The sequence below is a fragment of the Aptenodytes forsteri genome, unplaced genomic scaffold (genome assembly GCF_000699145.1).
Source record: "Aptenodytes forsteri isolate BGI_AS27 unplaced genomic scaffold, ASM69914v1 Scaffold106, whole genome shotgun sequence".
Lineage (NCBI taxonomy): Eukaryota > Metazoa > Chordata > Aves > Sphenisciformes > Spheniscidae > Aptenodytes > Aptenodytes forsteri.
The window spans coordinates 2,173,085-2,195,422 of record NW_008794080.1 but is presented as its reverse complement, the minus strand read 5'-3'; the positions used below and the strand labels follow the sequence as shown (position 1 = coordinate 2,195,422).

The following is a 22,338-nucleotide window of genomic DNA, read 5'->3' as shown; positions in this document are numbered from 1 at the left end:
GCATCCCCCCCGGTGTGCATTGCTTGGCTCGGCTTCACACAGTACCTTCGTTTTTGTCTTTTCCCCAGGCGTGAAGCGGAGCAGAACGTTTCCTAATCCCTGCCATCGCAGTTTTCAGCTGGGAAAAGGATCCACTTACTGTTCTGGAGGGGAGCAAGAGCGGGTTGCGCCGCTGCTGCCCATGCTTCTGGGCGTTCAAGGCAAGGAGACCTCAGCCTTTCCAGGACCACCCAGCCAGCACCTCCAAGAATCCCTGTCTGTGAAGCGCTGCCTTCCGTAGGTGTTTGCACAGTACTTAAAACATACATTAACAGAGAGAGAGGACTTCAAATGGAAAGCTAAGTAGCTGTGCAGCTCTGCACAGATGTGGCAGCTGAGTCACTGTTTCCTACACACAGGGCATGGACCAAAGAGCTGTTCTTTTGAACAGGATCCTACCCGTGGGCAGGGCTCATGGCTGCAGGCAGAGTACAAATAATTCAACGCTGACATCAGAGAAAGAAGTCAGCCACCTAATCCCAGATGTGCTCTTACCCTAGGAACTTGCATTTCAGGTATTTGGCTTCTTCATCTAAACGTGTAGGAGGCGGAGGCTGTGCTGTATAATCCTTCTCTGTGTATTTGGACTTAAGAGAAAATAATGCCGACCCCGTCTGACCTTTGAAAACCAGCAGCGCTCGTATACCTGTTGTGTCCCCCCATCGAGTTACCCAGCAGGACTGTCCCGGGTAAAGAGAGCAGCCTCTCTTGGGCAGGCAGGCATAGCGGACAAAGCGGTTTGCTGTTACGTCTTCCATAGGCTTGACCAAGGCAATATCGTAATCCAGCCGGTTTGAGTGGTTTTCGTGGAGCCACCCGTGCGGGTGGATTTGCTCCACGCGGAGAGAGTGGTTTTCGTGGAGCCACCCGTGCGGGTGGATTTGCTCCACGCGGTACGCTCTCTGCGTGGATTCGTTGTGGCTAAGGTTATGCTTTCCTAGGAGGATTCACCAGTCGGACGCAACTTCCATCTCGCCCCTAAAAGAATTTCAGAGTAAGGACCCACGTGCGTATTTTTAATGGGCTCTGTCCTCCCACGACTGATGGCAGTACACGCCGCTCCTCCCTCTGCCGTACCCTTAGCCACACCAGCTGTGCCTTTTAACCCAAACCTACATAGCGGATCAAAAAATGAAATTTAAAACGGCATTAACCTAAGCGAAGGACACAGTGGTGGTCTGCTAAAATAGGGGCAAAAGGTTGGGTAGAGCTGCGATTTTATGGGAAAATAAGCAGGATGATCTCCTCGTGTTCAAACAGTAGCAAAGATGGAGGCTTACGTACTGTGGTGTTCCTCAGTGCCGGGTAAAACTGTGTGTCGGCACTGACTGTAAGCCTCCAACCAAGTATGAAGGGAAGCATTTTGGATGCGTAAAAGGGATCTATATACACATCAAAGATAGTTAATGAGGATTAATGCATGTGGCTTTTCCCTTGGGAGGCGCATGACACTGCATAATGTGCTCCTGTACCCAAAATTCAGTACTACTTCTTGCCGAATGGGAATCGCGTGTGGTCCTGCCCCATGAAGGCCGTCCTTCCTGACAAGCCACCACTTGGCTTTGCCTTGATTCGGCAAAAGTGCTTAATGACCCTCTTTGTACACTCAAAGACTTCTTCCTTGCTCGGCTGCAGTGTGAGAATAAAGGGCAGGGTGGGATTCATCCCTCCACACCCCCTCGAAGCAGGAGCCTCGATACGGAAGCGTAAGCTTTTCCTGCAGCTCTGGGGTATCGGCCTGCCAAACTGTACTACTCAGTGCCACCCGAAACACAAAGAACTTGAGGAACGTTCTCTGCTGCAATGATTTTATAGCAAATTTTAGGGGGTTTATGCACATGTTCTTAAAGAATGTTTCTGGTTCCTGTTTAGACCATTCCTCTTTCAATAACTGCAACAATTTAGCTGAAGAGAATCAGTTGTGTTAACTTCTATGTTTAACGTCCCATAATGCAATTTCCCCGTTCTGCAACTCTACCACACAGTTAAGCAGCACATCGCTGCCTTTTAAAAAGGAAATAAAAGAAGTGCGGCACACTGACAGCGGCGCAGCGCGCACGGCGCAGCTGGAGGTGAAGCCAGATGCCAAGGCAGACTAACAAACTGACAGCAGCTCCTCTCAGAGACAGCAACGGTCCCAAAGCGCAGTATGAAATTACAGAAGAGTCGTCGTCGTAGGCGTCAGGGAAAATTCATGCAGCTCCCGGGGGAATCGCCAGTTGCTGCAAGCTCTGCCGCTGGAAGCGGGCTGTTTTCTCTTTGTCCCTGCCAGCCCGGGTGCGCGGCCCTCCCTCCCGCATATCCTCTCTGACGTCTGTCCTTGGTCCCCTTCCAGGCAGGCCGTGACCTGGCACTCGGTCCCACAGCTGCGCGCCAGACCCATCCCCAGCCTTCCCCCAGAGCTCGTCCTGCCCGTGGCCGGAGGCCGACCTCGCAGCCACCAACCCGCCCAAGGAGCCGAGCGGGGCAGCAGTCAGTTGTGCTCAAGTCCAAGGCTTTACTTCCCCGCAGGGGATTTTCAAAGCTCTCTGCGCTGTATGTACCCGCCTTGAATCTTTGCTTTTTGTGTCAAGCTACCCCGATGCCAGAGATAAACTAAGTATTTTTGAACTCCCACACAAACGGTTTCATATATAGGCTGTAAACAGATGTTTTAATAACCTTTTCCTGCACCCCACGCTTGGCCTTTTTTCTTCCTCTAGTTTAAGGATTTCGCATCTCTGCAACCTTTTTTTAATTACTGTCTGTTCCTCTATCCCACATACAGTCTATCCCACTTCACATGAAACAGGAGCACAGAATACACCTAACTCCACGTGCATCTTTCATTTAAAGAGGTTCCCAGAAAGGTTTTCTGCAGCTTCTCCAGGAAGTCTAACCAAAGGCAGAGCTTACTTCTGGAAGCAATGGGCTGCAGTGAGAACTCGGTGTTTGTGAATAAGGGTCCCGCCACAGAGGTGAACGAATCTCTTACTTGTTGTGGTCCAAACCCATCAATACAGAAAATAACAGCAGAAGTTTTAACCGAAGAAGCATCACCCCTGAGTAGCGGGACAGAGAAAAGGAACAGATTTAACTTGTGGTAACAGAAATGCTTTCTCTTCTGCAGTGGGGGTTACTAGCAACTGTAGAGGGAAATGCCTTTATTAACGTACTACTTCATCACATGTGCAATGAAGGTATTAGGACGCCGTACCCTACGCACGGACACGTTGGTAAGCGCATACCCAAACATTCCGCTGTTTGTCAGCACAGCATCTTTTGTGTGATAGATGCCTAGGCAAGTAGGTTTTCCTAAGGGTCCCACACGTTCTCGAAAACAAGACCACGGTATGGCCGTTTTAATCCTCACCCATTTTTTTCTGCCTTTTTTTGTTACTCATTTTTCCCTCCTGAAACCCTCCTAAAGCTTCAGCTGGTAGATGCATCTCAAACAGCAACCACTTCATGTACACATAGCCGTTTGCAGAAACGGGAGATTCTTTGATGGCCAGAAAGCAAACGTCTTCCCACCTATCAAGTGGCAAGCTCACTCGGTTCAGATATGACGGATAGGTACTGCAACTCACACGTGCTTTACAAACGAGAGGAGTGTCTGTGTATATTTTGTGGGTTACAATAGGCTTGACCACATCTTCAGCACCAGCAGGGACGACCCAACAGCTACGCAAAAATGTGCCAACACACAAGTATTATTTGTCTTCTGTCAGTGTGTTACTGACTTCATCAGCAACCTCTTCCAAGACATCGATATACGTGTCACTGAAAAATGGTGGCGAAGGCTGTGCGTGCGTACCTGTAACGAGACTTGCCAAGGCCAGGAGCGTGGCTTTGCTTCAGTGCCTGATGTAGTTCTCCCTGCAGCGTTTGGCCGAAAATACCCTCTGCCACAGTTTGCTGGCCGGTCTGCAATACATTCAATAAGCAAAGTCACGTTCCAAGAGTGGTTCATTGATCCTAGACTCGGTGGCTCCTAAAACTTGCAATATTGAGGAAGGAGATAAATATTAAACATAAATCCTTAGTCACGTTCCGCATACACCACACAGTCGTATTTTGAATACTTGCCTGGCACACTTGGGATGTTAAAAATGCCGTAAATTTAAGAAATCAGAACATCAATGGAAAAGTTTCCCATGCAAGTGTAGAGCTCACTGCTAAAATTTCAGAGACCTATGGTTTCCTGAAGAGCTGAGTTTAGGGGTTAAAGCCCCCACACTTCTCAGCCTGCAAGTGAGTGGCTTTTGGGACAGGGCAGCCGCTTTGCGTTTGGTTGCTTGGAGGATAGCTCAGATGCAGGCTAAGGGAGAGCGGTCAGTGTTCAGTAACTGGGCATGAAACCAAGTTTGAGTTGGTTTCAAGACAGTATCTCTGAAAAACTATTTATTCCCAGGGACTCGCTTTGCATTTGAATTAGAAAACAAACAAACAAACAGCACTTGATCCTGCACAATGTATTTCTCCAGATCGTTCATTACCTCCTGCTTGTTACGGCAGGGTTGAGGAGATGAGCTTAAACTAGGCGAGGTTATTATCAATCATCTTTAGCAAAAGACAGTTGGCTTCTGCAATGCTAGAAAGGTGGGAAAGTGGTACGGGAAAGAGCTGGTGTCTGGCACAGGGTAGGTGCCTCCAAATTTAATATCCCCAATAGCGAGAAGTACTTTATTTTGTATAAAGGCATATAATACCCAGATATTCCATCTTTTCTGTGAGAGAAATAGCAAAAAACTTAAATAAGAACCTAACGAGGAGAAAATGCGTGGGGAAGGCGCAGACCTGGTGACCCAGGTGGGGCGCTGGCCCCACCACAAACACCTCTATTCGAGCACGAGGGAAGGGCCTCCAGGGTGGTGAAAGCAGGGGAGATGCCTGTCCCCGCTTTCTGCAGCCCCAGGCAAGGTCTCGGCATCAGCGCTCAGGCACAGCACCGAAGGGCTCACGCTAGGAGGGAGGGGGGCATGTAAACAGCGTATAATTTCAAACAATTTTTAACTGACATAAACCCGTTTTTACAAAGCTTCAACCTACTTCAGCAAACTTGTTCTATCACAAACATAGATTCAGCCTGTGGTGAAACAGCGCTCTGATTTTGGTCACTAAACATTGTGAACTTCCCCCCCCCTATATATATACACATGCACACACATATTCCAGTCAAAATCGGAGCAGGAAAGGACTTTCAGTGCAGGCTTAAAGCACAAGGGCTGTTTTATCTGACAGCTATGCTGTGTTACGGCTCTAGGGATTGCTCTCATTTAAGCGGAGAGGGGGGCTGTTGAACAACAGGCATCACACAATCAAAACAGGTCTCTGCTGCTTTCTCGGAAACACTTGTCTCATCTTTTTCCAAGATCTTTTTTAAGAAAGCAGCTACAGCAGCGTGGCACTAAATTAACTCCTAATTCTGCTGTTAGAGTGAGGCAGATGCTGAAAAAAGCATAACATTTAGCAAACACAGATCACTGTGAAAACAAGGAAGAAATTACAACATAACCCATCACACCATGAATTCAAATTAACGAACAGGCTTTCCTAAAATTGGATTCTCTGAGGCAATGGCATTTGTAGGGTTTTCCAGGCAATAAGAACACAAGACAGCATTAAACCTACCTACACGCAGGAATTTCTGCTCAGTCCCAATCCGGGGTGAAGCAGCTTGCGCTACGGCCAGCACCAGAGGCAGGGTAAGCAAATTATCTACAACCGCTGCAAAAAGCAATCAGAGGGGATGAAAGGACTGACTTGTTATGCATGTGTCATTGCTGAGGGCGTTGTCTCTGTGGCAGGGGAAGGACCAGAAAAGCCAGCTCCTGCCGTTGCTGTCAGGGCGGTACCGTGCAGGTCAGATCACGGCACCCAAGCCTGGATGGTTCCGTGTGCTTCGTGCACGGCGAAGAGCTGCCCGTCAGCAGGTGCGCACTGGAAGGCACAAACGGAAGGGTCTTTCGGCAAGGTTCGCTGCGCAGGGAGCTGCGACCCCCCCCCCCTCTGCTTTACAGTAAAAATTGCAGGAGGTGAGCAGGGACCAGAAAATGCAGGGGAGGAAGAGTGGGTCTGTACTGCCAGGCTGTGCGCCAGGTGGAGCTAGGAGATGTAATCCCGGCCAGCAGGAGTTCACGAAAGCGCTTGACCCAGATTCGTTGCGTTACACTACCTTAAACACCACGGGGGGACAAAACCTCTGCTTCGTTACGCCGCTGAGCCACCTGCCACACCGTTCCTGCTGGAGTTGTCTTTCCTGCCCGTTGGCGAGCAGGAGGTGGCTGGAATGGGATGGAGGTCTGCAGTGTCATTTCCTTGCTTGCGTTTCCCTGCTTTGTTTTCTAAGCTTCCTTCACATGTCATCTGGGCGGCGTAGCCCGTAGTATACTGAAAGGCTGATAATAAGATAGATGACATCTGTTTAGGTCACGTATTAGATAGGATTAATGCTTCTAAAGACTTACAAGCTACAGCTTAGTACTCTGCTATCTGAACACATTGGCCCTTGTACATGTGATGGCCGTCAGCTCAAGACCCAGCACTTCTACAGCCTGAGAAAGATGGAAGCCGGACATCCAAGCGACCACGGCAAAGGATATGCACCGTTCCCTTCACTGATGCAGACCGGCAGTAAAAGCCACAAGCGACCGTGTGCTTAGTCTCGTGGAGGAGCTCCCCGAGGAAGAAACGACTCCACAGCACTGGTTTTGCCCGGGGCAGGGGTGCTGCCCCGCAGAAAATGGATACACTCGTTCCAGCTTGCAGAGATGAAAAAGGAGCACGCCCGTCTTTATAGCGGGCAGAATTTTTGGCCGCAAGTTTCTTTTTGAGCGAGAAAAGGAACAAAATTCTCACTAACCCACACGTCACCCACAAAGCTTACCCGTCTCTTCCCCCTTATAAACCACGTGGCTCTCTAGAGCTACCCCTGTAGACGGGCAGGGCAGCGGGATGCCCCGGACTGTAACATCAGCAGAACGCACCACGGCTCCCTCCCTCAGCAGGCACGCAGTCCCTGCAGACGCGGGCAGCCCAGGGCTCTACGCGCAGGCTCACGGGCATTAGCTTCTCCTTATTTGCGGAGGGTCAGATGGATCTTGTGACCTGTGTAAATAACGAGGCTTTGGAAAGAAGCTCAAGAGGCACGTTGTGTTCTTCATTTCAGACCCATAGTTCTGAATGGAGGGAAAAGAAATAAAACTTAGAAACCAAAACTCGCTTCGCTCTTGGAGTCCTAAAGTCCCCTGAAAGGGAGAGACACAAGTGACTGACGCAGCGAGTCCCACCAGGTTATTTAACTGGTACCGTAGGAGTTGATTAGAGTTATTTCTTTCCAACTCGTAAACCCACATGCTGCCCCCTTCTCTCTTGCCAATTAACAGTATTACTTAGCACAAACAGACTGCTTTCATTTTCAAGGGGCTTAAGACGACAAATTAATCACCTCGACACGTCTGAAAGGAACAGATGGTAATGAAGTATTAACGTTGCAGTTTCACAGTTGGAAAAGCTCCTGAGAGAAGGGGCTAGCGGTGTCTGGAGGGCACCTGGCCCCGCTCCCTGTTTGGAGCTGGCGTTCCCGGGTCTCGTCTCTGCTCCGAGATTCTGCTTTATCCCAACCTCACCACACATTGCTTTTCCTAAGCAAAGCTACACGGTTTTTCTTATTCCATCTTTAACAGGGAGTAACATCCTTCCAGAAGGCCTCTTACCTCAGCACGTCTTCAGACAGGTCATTACTGCTTTGGATTTAAAAGGCTAAATGTCTATCCAATAATGCAATTAGTCCAGCTTGCCATTATTTCTTACTGTCTATAAGCAGAGAAGTCATCAGGAAGAAATACCTCCCCCCGTCTGTACAGTGGAGGTGCTTTTTTCCCCCCGAAACATCTTCGGTCACAGTTGGGCACAGAACAGCCGATTGCATTTTCCTCCCCGCTCGCTCCCACCTCAGGGGACCGCGGGCACGGGGCAGCGTCGCTCCGTGGGGCCTTTTGGCTCCCCTGTACAACGCGCGATTTCTTAAGCTACGTCTGGAAGGAAGAGAAGCTCATTCCAGAGCAGGGGTTCCTAAAGCGAAACCCGTGTGCGAAGGGTGAGATCTGTGGCCATCCTTAGCAGAACCAGCTCAGGATCCAGGCTGTGGCAGCTAAAGGTCTCTTCCAGCACCACGAGGCCGAAGGCACGTGCAAACACCGCAGGCTGAACCGGGGGATGAGAGCGAGCCCACAGCACCCCCGTCACGGGGCTGCCAGCTTCGGAGAGCCCCTCAGCTGCACACCCCCATCCCCGCTGGTGCCTCCTCATCGCCCTGGGGCCGGCAGGAATCGCTGGGGAGTTTGTTACGGGGGCAGCCCTGTTACTGGGCCCGGAGCGAACCTGGTTAGGCGGCCCTCCCACCCCATGCCCAGCCATTAAGCAGCCTGTCACAAACACAACTCTAGGAGGCCCCTTCTCAGAACAAATTAACATTTTTCAGGAGAAGACCAAACAGATAGATACAATGATTTTAAAACTAACGGATGTGACATTGACTGAGCAACTTTTTAGGGTTTGTTTTGTTTTTTTTTTTTTTTGAAAGAATTGACTTAACTATGGAAGGTTTTTATTTAAAACATTGAGAGAATATCCTCTATTTCAGTATTTAACCCCGCAACCAAAGATTATCTCAAATTACAACTGTGCAATGTTAATAAAGTCAGTCAGTGGCAAATGTCTGACAGGTTTTGGCCTCTCCTCCAGGAATGGTAACAGTAAATATGGTGATACATCTCCTTTGTTACCAGAGAAAGGTAATAATTCAGAGTGAAATTATTACAACTTTTTTTCAGAGCTACTTCATCACTATACTGATACCGGTATCGGTTCCCTTCAGTCCGTGCTGAACCGCTGACCTAAGCCCATTATCAATCCTACAGCCATCAAGTAGCGTATACGGTTCAGTCCTGGAGACGTCAGTTAGCATCTAGGGATGATAGAACATACCCAAAACACTGCGTTGCCAGGTGGCTGTTCCCATATTTCAAGGGAAAGAAGGAGCACAGGCAAAAGGGTTAAGCTCCCAGCGTGCCAGCGCAGCCCCCACTGAGGATCTGTGCGACGGGCAACCCCGATTTGATCGGCTGTAAATGGTACCTGAGCATTCAGGCTGGGAGCAGAGGCAACGTGATAAAACGCAAACTGGTTTTCAAATGGTCTGGAGAAAATAATACACCTCGATTTCACCCTAGCTTGACAAGCACCTGTGTTCAGCACTGACGCGCTCAGTTACAAATCTAGTGTAAGTTCTCCTTCTACTTTATTTATATTTAAGAGTAGAATGTAATGGATTTGGGTTTTCCTAAGTTAGAAAACATTAAAAAACAGAGATAGAGTTCTCACATTTACAAGAGTAACACCTGAACAGAGCACTGATATGAAGAATACTTAATCTACAGCCTGACTGGATTTAAATTTAAAAAAAAAAAAATGAACCCAAATGCAAGGTGAATCCAAATTCCCTTTTTTAAGAGGTATCCATCATACCAACGAAACGACTTATTTTATCTGTGTAGTTAATATTCAGATGAGTATCTTGTTTGGGTTCCTCCCCCCCCCCAAATCTCTATTAATATGCCTTGTATTTTAATCCTTCCCCAAAGCATAGGAAATCCTCAAAGACAAACACCATTTTTGTTACCGTCAGCGACTCCAATTAGTATCCTAGAGACTGTCAATGCCTGTAATGAGCGAGCATCTGTTTTTCTTGATTAGCAAATCATTGGTGTCCTTTCCCCTTGCTTGTCATTTATTTTTCTTATCGAGGAATGATAATCAGTGTTTAGTACTGTAATAGCAAATCTGCACCCGTGCATAAAGCACAGGTAAGTCACACCAGAGCTGTATGACATCCAAGAGTAGCTCCAGCTTTTGTAGTATACAACAGCCAAAGCACTCAAGGGACTTTGCCGTATTGTTCCAGTCCCTTCTGCAAATGTCTCTTTCTGACCAGTTTGATACTGATTCTATTTTATCATCTTCCCAGAGTAAGGAGAATCAAGATTATTCCACGTGTCAAATAGCTTAAAAATATGGATTATGCCGATCACGGGAGCAAGGTACCATTGCTATTTTAAAGCTTTAGTTTAACTGTTCAAATCTTTAATTCTCCTGCACACCCGCAGACAAGCAAACAGACAACACAAGGTTTTAGGCCATTATAGTGCTTAAAATTCTAAAGTGTAATATTTGAAGAAAGGAAGAAATCAGTGTTTGCTACTGCTTATGATACTCCGGACCATAAAATAAGCCCGTATAGAAAGTGTTTAGCTAAACGCTAAATAACAGCGGAATTGACTTTTTAGTTACTCCTTACTTCTTGACTTCTAGTAAAGCTTTACTAAAACGAACTTTAACATCTAGGATCATGACCAAAACATGGATGCTCACAGCTATAGAGGCATCCTGAGTAAGGCGTCATATTCCAGTGGGTTCAGTCTTGCTTTGCATAAAAGTCGTTTCGAGTTCAGACTTTATTGAGGCCAAAGTCCCAGGGCCTGAATGAAGCCTCCTGAACTCAAAGCAAGGTTCACAGGAGCCAGCTCTGTTTAATTCCACTTTGTCCAGGAACAAAAATTTGATCTTGAACTACCTCTATGTTATTAAATTAATGCGTCACAGCCCATTCCAGCTAGCGGGTCCTATAGTGAAGGATTTTCTAGCTGACATTTTAAACCCGTCCTAAGCACCAGGGGCTCCTGTTCATATACGTTAGGTGAACGTTATGTAGACAGCCTGCTAACTTACTGTTTTAGGAAGCTGGGACAAAACCCAACCCAAACCAACAAATGCACAACCACACACGTTTAAAGAAGAACGGGTAATTCCACAGCAGTAAGTTCTCTGACACCGCAAGTTTTCCTTTGAGGCAGAAATGAATGTTCCTCCTCTCTCTTCATCAAAAAATGGCACATTCCTAGTTTCCTGAAGAATCTTAGACATTGACCAATGTCACATAGGACACTGGAAATAATAGTCTCAACTTCCTTGACAAACCTTTCACTTCAAACAGGCCCCGCACCACGGCTGCATTACAGCGTCCTAAAAGGTTTCTCACCGGGAAATGGTTTGCAAAGTTGGTTTTGGGAGAAAAGAAATCTTTGAGCTGCCCGTGTGACCAAGGCACTCGGAACGAACGACCTTAGAGCTGTGCTTTGGTGAGCGCACAAAGTCTCGCTTTCAGTAGACGCCTGATGTCAGACCAGGCAGGGAACACAAGACGAGCGGAGGTTACACGCAAACTGTCGCCTGTGGTTTATGCAACAACAAAATAACCACTGTTCAGGATCAATGCACATAAAAAGAACTCGCTGGAAATTACTTTTAGGATAAGCAAAACAAAACTGCTTATGTTTTGTAGGGTATGATAGTGTGACAGACTAATCTGAACAGCTTTTGTTTCCTGTCTCTAATAAACAGGCATTCCGTAAGTAATTCGCATTACACGAGTCATCTTTGGTAATACTGTACATTTGTGTCAATCACTTGGTAAACATCAATTCTGGATATTTAGAGTGTAATTCATCATAACCACAAAATAATCTGAAAGTTGCAGGAGCATCCTCCAAGTGTCCATCAGCTTGCAAAGGGAAGAGTTCAGACTAGCAATATCAAAATCACTCCACAGAGTTATGCAGCAGAAGTTACAATTCTTTGTCGTATATCATTACACTAGTTTGTCATTTTGTCTACTGTTAAAGTGGGTTTATAGCCAGCATTATTACAAATTAACAGCAAAGTAGCTCCCAAGGCAATTTAAGGGAGTAGGATTGAAAGCTAAGAACTTTGATCAAAGCATCGTTTTCTAACTTTGTTTTCTAACCCTCAATTATTAAAATACAGAAAAAAATCATCATTATTTTAAAAAATGCATCATTTAGAAAAGAAGTCTCATTCCTTACAATATGATTTAAAACTAACAGAAGAATAAAACAGTGCTACATTAAACACAGTCAAGAGCATTCAGATGGCATGATGTGGGTACAACCTTATGTCCTCTGTTACGTGGCCCAACCACGGGTTTTTCCTTGCTTTGATGCGTATCTGATGGTCGCTGAACTTTTCCCACTTATCCTGAGGTGGACTGTCCGCATGTACTGTCTTAACACATAAGGGTCAGCATTTATTTACACTTTAAGAGCAGCACAGCTGTCCTACAGCTCTGCTCACTCCACTGCAGCACTGGAACGAGCACAGCAGCTCGGATATCTCAGGGAATGCAGCATTGTTCTGAACGGCCTTTTTTTCCCCATTTGATCAGAAGGTGGCTCCTCATGACCTTTCCCAGCCAGCTGAGCAGGCTTTCTCTGGAATTGTTCTATTTGAATCTCAAGATGTTTTTGAATGGCTAACCCAAGGACTTCTGGATCCACAGATGCCCCATAGACTTCCCATGTCATTCCTTCATCATCCCATCTCACTTCACGTACTGGAGATTTGGGGGCCTCCAAGTCTTGCTCCAGGTTCACCTCTGGGAACACATGCGAGTGGCCTTCTGCTGCAGCCGCTGGGCTTGTTGCCACAGATTTGCATTCCATGGTTGGAAGAGTTTGTACCTCGGCATCTCTCCGCTCAAGAGCCGGTTTCAGTCCTTTGGTTAAATCATTCATAGAGGTCATAGTCCACATATCCTTAGTTGTCATTACCATGTCTGCACCTTGCTGGCTCCTAAAGGCACAGGCAGCCTTTGTTTCTGGAGGAGCTCTCTCCTGCTGAGCACGTTGCAGTTGTTCTGCAGGAATGCTACAGCACTTCAGGACTCTCTTGGCATCCAGGCCCGATTCGCTTACTGAAGACACCAGCTTAGGATACGTCAGAACGTCTGAAGTAGAAAAGGAATGAAAATAGCCAGGTGCTGCCTGCCCTTTTCCCGACTCGCTAACTGAGCACAGCAACCGCGGAACAAGTTGTATAGATGGTATGGGCAAAGAATGGCAATAGGCAGGGACGGTGGCATCTGCTTTCATACAAGGGTCCTGACATATATTGCAGGGCCCTGCAGAATTGTTATGAACTGTCATCACCACGGGTGAGTACGCAGAGTTTGAAATATTACCGTAAGTCAGACCACCAGGAATAATCCCAGTGGCTTGACTGAATATTGTCCGGTTTGAGAAACCGTTTCCAGGCATGTGGGGTCCTAGAACAGCAGTGTGAAACGTTCCAGGATCTGTGTAAACAGCAGCATTACATGGAATACCACCGCTGTTGAAGCTATTCGTGGGTACTTTTTGGTCTCTAGATAGAACTGGAAGATGAGTCACAAGGTTTTGAAAGCGAGATGTATTTTCATTTGTTTCCGATCCATACCTCTGTGTTTGGAAAGACATCCTAGCCACCGGCGGAGCGTGCCTGCAGCTAGAAGAGCTTAGGCTGGAGTGAGCAGCACTGGTTTCCATGTGAGTGACGTAAGCCTGCTGTTTGCAGCTGCAAGTTAGGTCTGAGTGGCTTCTCTGAAGGGCAGTTCCTGGTTCTTCCATTTCACACATGCTTTGCTGGTGTACAACGCAGGCTGAAGAAACATTCTCAACAGTGCTGCTCTTTACACACATCTTAGTGTCCCCCGCTTCCCAGGATGCTGCGGACTGTTCAGTGATAAGAAAATGGTTTGTAGTCTTAGTTCTGCTCTGTGAATTGTCATCGGCTGACTGATCGCTTATGGTTTGGACGACGGATCCAAGGCCCGTCGTCCCAGGCTGCGAGAAGGACCATCCGGGACTCGGCACGCTCCTGGCATCACTCTCGTTTCCCAGGGTATGGCAGATGGTGCTACTGTGGCTTTTCTTCAGCTCCTGTTTGTTGCTTTGCCTTTCCTCTGAAGTTGGTTGCCCAGTATAGGCCAGACTTGAGGAGCTCTTCGACAGGGGGTGACTGTTGACATTCAAGAGACCGTGACAAGTAGAACTTAGTGCATCCTGGTAGGAATGAGTGTGGAGCCGGTGGCTGTCAGCTGACATGGCAAAAAAGAGGTATCTGCAAGAAATGGTGGAGAAGAAAAAGAAGCAATTTAAGAAGGAAATATATGCACTGGAAACCATAATCTCTATTGACCTTCTGCCTGGGCTTCTTGCTTTTCACAGTTCACAAATACTTTTAAAAAAGCACTCTGCTGTAGTCTCTGTGTACTCAGACTGGCCAGTTTCCATTTTCAGTTTCCACAAAGGGTTTTTCCCTGAATTAGATTCAGGATTTATTGAAATTCTGTTTTTTTTCCATTTCATAAAACACAAAGGGAAAATAATTCTTGGTTTCTAGCTTTTAGCAATAACAATCTCAACATTGCCAAGTATCATCTCCCCTGAATTTACTGGAGCCATTTTTGGGACATCCAGAGATTTCATGTAACTTAAGGCAAAGACAGAAGTATTTTTAAACAAGGTGGGTTTTCGCCATGGTGTTCATTAAGCCAGCGATGTTAACTATATTGTCAAAACAAAAAACCTGCTGTTTTTAGTCTCTTGACGCTGTCATTTCAGAAGTTATCCAGTCACTGCTGGAGCTGTCAAACATTAACAAAGCCTCAACAACTGAACAAGTTCTCCCTTTTTCCCCCACCCCTCCTAACAAGCTTCTTTGGATTTCATTTCACAAGATCATCGCTATTTTTAGTCAACCGTTTTCCCCGAGTCCCCACAAATGTACAGTAGATGTGGACAAAACTGTTTTGACCACCTCTGGCAGAGGAGGCATGACATGAAAGCCAAGGAAATGAGCCCTGCCGGGCCTGCGTGGAGTCGGTGCCAGCGTTCCCAGAACAAGTAACGCTGGGCAGCATGGGGTGAAGATACCCAGCTGGCCCACGACAGGGTCAGTGGGCTTTCTACCTTGTGCCTACCACTGGCACGATAGGAGGTGGCAGCAAAGAGGGATCCAGTGAGAGGCTGGAGGTGAAACTCCCCTGGGAACCACTGAGCTGGATGGGAAGTCCGCACCCTCAGCACAGTTAAGGGTACGTGCTTCAGTGCATGGCTGGGGCTGCTTCTGCCGATCACCTTTGGGAACCCACAGGTTCACACTGGCTGCGGAAGGTACACACTCCCTGCACCAGAAGCAGGGTAAAAACAAAACAAGAAAATCTTTAACCAAGGTATCGTGGTTCTTCTGTCCTTTTTTTCAGTGCACTCAATCAATTCTATTGTTAGAAAACACTTGTTTCTACTGGCTGGTATAGTATCCTATGTGTTGTTAACATTTATGTCAGCACTTCCACATCTAAGAGAAGTTGTAATTGAAGATTTTGAATCTAACCAGATTTAGTGATCCATTTTTGTTGATTGAATCAGATCTTCCACTGATTGACTACTCACATTCCCTTGGCGTCACAGAGGTCTTTCAACATTTGTATAACTAAGTTATTTTAGTACGCTCATATATCTATAGCTATCTACACACATACATATAAATATATCTCTGTCCTAAGAGAACCCATTCTGTTGAACAGAAAAATCTAGAGCGTTTCTTCATTGCTTCCAGGTCACGTGCTACAGGGTAATTTGTTGTGCAGAAGTATAGTGGAAGCCACAAGTTCTCATTTTAGAGAACTTTCCCTCAGATGCACTCTACACACTCTGCCTCCCTAGCAGGACTCCTAAAGAAACCTTCACCATTTCTTGTGAACTGTGTCACTGAAGTAAAAGTGAGTGTGTGGAACAAGAAAGGTATGTACACGAGGTGGACAAAAGCACTGGGTAAGTGTAGCAGGAAAGTTCACTCAAAACACCAAGGGACCAGTGGCTGCAAGGGCTCACATTCAAACCTCTCAGTGGGAAGCTTTTAATATATGACCCTTTTAAGATGATATTTGCATGCTCAAAGAGTCATCTACCAACATGACTGATGGAAAGCACACCTTTTGCTCCATCCACAAACCAAGAGCTCTGCCGCTGATCCAGACAGCTATCTGCGCTTACGCTTGTAATTCCATTTTTGTTGTTAACTTTGGCAAGCTAATAGTTCAGGTTGCAATTTTTCCCATCACCTGAAATCCACTTGCGTTGGCTGTTTTCCATAATGAAATTGAATTGAGCAAGACAACATTAAAAAAATAACAGTATTTGCAATTGCTTCTTTGAGAAGCTTCTCATAGTGGGCTGCGTAGTAGGGACTTGCGATTGGCAGCAATATCCTCTAGCATTAGGGTTTGCTCAAATTTGGACCGTATGCAGAAAAAAAAGGAGTTTCCCCCCCTTCATACATGCTTGTTCAGTTAGAAGTTCAACTCCTTACAGGCTCCACCCGCACCAAGCCTGCTCTGTATGCCACGCAGCCTCTCCGGCCTGCGGGACTCCACAGGCTGGTGGCATCTAAGGACAACACAAAAACATCTTTTCTTCCGGGAATGGAATTTCAGATTCCCGGGTTAGAGGCACTGCTGAGTGCAGCTGCAGTCAGAAGCAACCACTTCTTGCCAGGCCGGCCATCAATGTATTTCTGCATGTTTTTCAAAAGCCCGCAGAAAATCTCACTCAACACTTAGAAGAGAAGCAAGAACTGGGAAAGTGACAGTTTTAAAACACTTCACTCATCTCCTCCAGCATGTAATCTATCCCGCAGCCACTTACACACATGGGCACGGTCTGCCACACAGAGTTCAAAGGCGTCAATAGGATTGAACACCAGAGCATAGCTGTCTGCAAGGTGAAGACTTTACGTTTAATCTCTTTAAAAGATAACACCCGCAAAGGCTCTCACACACGCTGGGATGAAACAACATTTACTAATGGAAATCCTCAGTCACAAATACCGAGTCTCAGGTGGAAGGAAGCTTCAAACGCATCTGTTACAGATGACAGAAGGCTGCACAAACTTTGCAGAGCTCTCCCACAAAGTTCACACGGTTCAAACATGTATGTATACACAGATACCAAGACCTCTATTTGCTTTCTTTATGTAGCGTTGCTGCAGAAACCTCTGTAACTGGAAGAAGTGATGCCATTTGAGATCGATTCACGACCTGAATGTGAAGAAACACATTCAGATGAACGAAATGGTCCAAATACACTGACATCACTGAAAACAACATCCAGTGTGATGTTTGCAGTGAAACCTTCAACTCTGATGAAGGTTCAACTCAAATGAAACTCTGAAGAAATTTATTTTTGCCCCACCCACATAGACTCCAACTGCAGCTGAAATCAAGACCAAACATGGGCCAATGCTACACATATTATACATGTACAAATACATATATAACATTATAACCAGCAACCATCAACAGCATTTGAACATCTTTGCTCAGACAGACCAGTGTTCCATGCTAGCACAACTGTAACAATTATCCTGTGACTTTTGGACCTTAAAAACAATGGGAACAATTACCAGTTCAGTAAAACGGCGTCTCACCTGATGCTTTAGGACATAGTTAAGGATGGGGAAAAAAACAGTAAAAAAGAAAACAAAGCCCCATTCCAACAGGATGAATCAGCTTCTCTTAGAAGAATGCATTTTCCCATCGTGTTGAAATCCAACGTTTTCCCAGACAGCCTGAACACTTCCCCATTTATGGGCCACCTGCTGCTTTTCTCCCTCCGTTCCCCGCTCCTTTTCCCCACTCTGGAAAGACCTGCGAGCCCTTACACAACCAGCACATTTTGCCCACCTGGCAGAGGCAGGGCCCTGAGCCAGACCGGTGCACATGGAGCTCTGCATGGAGGGTGACGGCTGCAGAACAAATCAATGTCTGGTAGACCCGGCCTTTCCTCACCTCTGCTGCAGCCAAATGTTGCCGCAGCATTTCACAGTAGCGTAAGTGAGTGTGCAGGTGTGCCACAAACCACAGCAGCTTGCTGACCCTATTCTTCTCTTCTCTTCTCCTTCTCTCCTTCTCCTCTCCCCTTCTACTTCTCTTCTCCTCTTCTCCTCTCCCCTTCTCCTTCTCTTCTCCTCTTCTCTTCTCATTCTCTTCTCCTCTTCTCTTCTCATTCTCCTCTTCTCATTCTCTTCTTCTCTTCTCATTCTCTTCTTCTCTTCTCATTCTCCTCTTCTCTTCTCATTCTCCTCTCCTTTTCTTCTTCTTCTTCTCCTCCCTTCTCCTTCTCCTCCTTCTCTTCTCTCTTCTCCTTCCTCTTCTCTTTTTTTAAACTGGCTTAGCTCTCACTACATCAGATCATCAATCCAGCCACACCGATCGCTAACATCAGCACAGGGAGGGAACAGAAGACCGCTCCCCTCTGCAGAAACGCAAACTTACTAGCGGCATAAACCCAGAGCAAACTTGCACATGCGGTGCCCTTCTTCCTAAGACTTTGGAAATGGCACGTAATCCCACACCCACCTTCCCAAACCCCACGTTTCACACGTGCAATGCTGGCACTGATTCCCCAGGGTACACAAAAATTCCTACGTGTACATATACGTCCCTGCCGAAGAGACACAGCGCTGCACGTGCACACGCTGGAGGTGCTGTACCTCCTACACGAGCTCATGCAGACGGCGTCCGGCCGACGACTTCCGAGAAGGGGCAGGAAAGCAGAAGTGTCTGGATGGTTACACCAACACATGGGCCAGGGAGGGGCTGGGGGCGGGTACCGAGAACGGTGTGACAAACTTTGTAAAAAAAAATGACCGGAAAGAAAAAAAACAACCTCAAACCCCAACCCAAAACGTGGAACCTCTCTGATTTCACAGTCGTGCAATGCCATTGTATTTTGTGAATCAGCTAATCAGGAATGGATTACCCCCGTGAAACATGGGTATAAACACAGCTGACTCAGTGGGTGCTTAGGGACCCGAAACAACTTTTTTGTGCATGTTGGGCAGAGAAGACGGCTTTGCTTAACTTTGCTTTTTAAAAAGTAAATACATAATTTATAGGAAAGTAATTTTATTCAAAAATACCTATTGTAGATTCTGAGTTGATCCGAGAGATTTTCGTTTGGAAATTCAAAGGAAGTCTGCACCTGAATACACAAACAAGAAAAGCGTGAACTTTGAGGGAGATACCCTGCTATGAATATATAGAAAATTGTTAGACAAGCAGAGAAAGGATTAGGATAGAAATGGAATTAACATCTACTATTTTTGGCTTAGCTTCAGATAGCTTATGAGGGGGATCTAGGCTGCTTTCACTAATTCCACTGAACTACTTTAAAGCAACAAATGTGTATTTTGCTATGACTTATGATTAAAGTTGCGTCCTATTTAATGCACTAGTAAATTTAGTCTCAGAATATTAAATATCATGTATGTTATCAATTGAAAGGCAGTCGCTGGTAAACTAACTATGATTCCAAAATTCTTCAGTATTTTTGTATTCCATGCACGTACTTTTAATTACAATTTTGACAACAAACACAAGTGGATACAAAGTGGAATAATTCCTTACAATCAAGTCAATATATAGAGCAAGCTTTCATGTAATACAATAATACCACATGATATTTCAGTACGATCGTATTTAGCTTCTGCATTATGTATTTGCTAGTGGTTGCTTTCTTCCCGGCATTGGCAGGCTTCAAAAGAGTGATATGATAAACAAAACATCCACGAAACAAATCATAGCTTTCATAACGAGGATAGCAACATGGGATATTAACATAAGACGATGTGTTAATAACAAAAGAGATCCAGCCACGCGTGCATTTCCTCCAACAAGCACAGAAAGAAACTACAAAATGCCATAAAAGTAACACAGCTGCTGGATCCTTTATCCCAGGAAAGGATTTTTTATTTTGAGTACTGTCTCAAGCAAAAATCTGCACCATAACTTAGCAAGTTACACGACACTGACTATGCTCTTTTGTAAGTACTCTGTTACTACAGTAACTAAACATACTGTGATGCAGTATGAATCGCCTAACACATTAAACAATGCAAGTTAGTTGCAGAATTTGGGAAGAGACAAAGAGACATTTCATTTAAAATTTAATACTGTTTACTAGAAAAATACATGCAATGCCAGAGACTTATTTCTCTAAGTTTTCCACAGTTTATTTTTGCTTTATATAACTGTGATGGTCAACCCACAAATCAACAAGACTTGTAATAGTGACTGCAGGCTGTTTCACCCTTCTTCACTTTGCTGATCGTACAATAAAAAAAAAAGTATTTTTTTTCTTCAGATATTTCATTTTTTGCTTTCAAAACCAGCATCTGACTGCAAAATAAGTGATAAAAATCAGAGCCGGTTTCAGAGGTGAGAGCATTAACATGCAAGTGTGGAATTTGGAAGGGTTAGGTGATTTGAGCCATACCAAAATTTCTGGACGATGAGCGTTAATTCGGGTACTGACCAGGACCCTCCATGGCGAGCACTGGCGCTTTTTGAGAAGACATGCAGCGTCAGGGGGTTGCAAGGTCTTTGCCCAGAATTCGCTCCTTCGTTTGCATCATTCTGGCCCCGCTGTGCATCACCACTTGGTAACCTGTACAATAACCAGCTTCATAAGACAAACGCAGAATGTCTGCAATAGCACCAAACTCCAAGACAAACACATGTATGTGTTGTACAAGGGGAACAGCGTGATTTTAATAACTTACAAGACTTACAGGAATAGAAGGCTGCTACATGTAGGTTCTTAACTCTGTTTAAGCTTATTACAAACACCGTGGTTATAAGTTTGAAAAGGCAAGAGCAGTTTATGGTTAAAATGACAGAACTTTAATTACAACCTAAGGGGCAGCTGTCACTTAGCCATAAACACCGCTGACACCTGCCTGGGACACAAGACAGCACACACAGAAGTAACTGAATTTCTGCCTAAACAGCCAAGTTACCTTGGGTACCAGAAGCGATGCAGCATATTCACGCTGTGTTCTCTTCGGGCCTGGTATTTTAAGCAATGTGTCTTCCTTATTGGCATCTATGACTGAACTTCTAAGGTAGATGTTTACCACGGTAAAATGACATAAAAAGGAACATCATCTAATATGACACTGATTTCTTTTAGAGCTGTGCTCGTTTTAAAAAGGCTCATACCACCAAAATTAAAAAAAATAGAGTATGGTCACGTCTAAAAATTTGTCCCTGCTTGCCCACATTGAGAATTCCCGGTAACATGCACAGGAGAAGAAAGATCCATTTTGCACTTGCACAAAGATTGACGTGCTAGTATTATGAGACCTGATGGCCTCTCCCTAACTACACTCCCCTGAAAGAAATAGTCCATTAACAGTAATCACTAACATCTACTGTTGGGCGGGGCGGGGGGGGAGTCAAACCACTTGAAAGGCATTGGCAAAACAGGATTAGCCACGGTAAAAAGCTTAGAGATTCAAGTGTCTGGGATTAGGGGTTTCTGGTGTTTTTAATTGTTATTTTGTTTTGGTGAGGTATAAGGGAAAGGGAGAAATAGAGGAGTTACAATAGGGGAAAAGGTATCACTCATCAGGGAACTTCAGGGAATTTATCCAAATTCTGTAAGTACAACTATATCAGTGCAACTAGATTAATATAGAATCAGGTTGAGACCCCAATTACTTAACCTTTAATCCATCATCTTCCTTTAGGCTTTCCATTTTGGAATAGCATTATAAATTAACTACGCCTTGTTCAGTTCAATCTGCTAATGCCCTCTTGTCAATGTTTTGGGTCATCTTATATTTCTATAGATCTATAGGCAGATCTACAGGACAGATTGATCTGGGCATCAGATGCACACAACAGACAAGTGCGTACTGCGTATGCGAACGAACGGGATTGTTTTTCAGTTCTGCAGCACCAGAAGCACCGGTGGCAGTGGTGCGTGTCACCAGAGCCATAATTTACTTCTAGGAAGAGGAGTACATCTGACAGGCTAGAAAACACGAGAGCAGAAGAGTTACGACACTCAGTGTGCAGCACAGCAAAAGCACAGATCGTGTGTGTTTTACGTACATATAAGCTGACTAGTCACAGCTTTTCTTTCGTTCCTGTTAATTATCACTTTGTCCATCAGGCTTTTCTAAAAGACTTTGTCTTTTCCCCATCTGAAGCTGAGCACGCTGGACAGACAACTCTCTGCATTCACTGGCAACAAGATGAAAAGGAACGAGTCCCCTTTTCACTGAGTATTAACGGACCTCAGCTATCTCCTTACTGAGGACCCAAGCAGAGACCTCTTTCCCCGAACGCTGAAGTTACCATGGGTAGCCCGGTTACCAGTGACCTCACCGGGGGATAATAAAATAGTTGCCGTGTCAGAGAGTGAATAGACTCGAACATTTGCCGATACATTCACCTCAAGGCAGAATGACAAGGCCATTGCGTCCACAATTATCCCAACAGCATAAGAAAAGTCATGCAAGAGGATGGACGTTCGCTTTTGAGAAACAGCAGGGGCAGCCCAGAGCCCTGGCGGA

At 45.6% G+C, this 22,338-nt stretch overlaps 2 protein-coding genes across 2 annotated transcripts; both read right to left on the bottom strand.

The window, feature by feature from the left end:
• Positions 1-530: 530 nt before the first annotated feature.
• Positions 531-6,599, bottom strand: LOC103893526 (serine protease 44-like). The gene is given in 5 exon segments (XM_009272680.1): positions 531-1,017; positions 2,935-3,008; positions 3,836-3,945; positions 5,653-5,748; positions 6,536-6,599. Coding segments are annotated over 5 exon segments (831 nt in total).
• A 4,699-nt stretch (positions 6,600-11,298) lies between these two features.
• GPRIN2 (G protein regulated inducer of neurite outgrowth 2) lies at positions 11,299-20,344 on the bottom strand. The gene is made up of 3 exons (XM_009272579.2): positions 20,292-20,344; positions 18,898-18,959; positions 11,299-14,034 (listed from the first exon to the last, which is right to left on the bottom strand). Exon 3 carries the CDS (start codon positions 14,016-14,018, stop codon positions 12,228-12,230), a length of 1,791 nt encoding a protein of 596 aa, XP_009270854.1. The 5' UTR covers positions 14,019-14,034; positions 18,898-18,959; positions 20,292-20,344; the 3' UTR covers positions 11,299-12,227.
• Positions 20,345-22,338: the final 1,994 nt, after the last annotated feature.

Coding starts and splice junctions, on each gene's coding strand:
- GPRIN2 (XM_009272579.2), bottom strand. CDS start 14,018: ATGTCAGCTGACAGCCACCGGCTCCACACTCATTCCTACCAGGATGCA.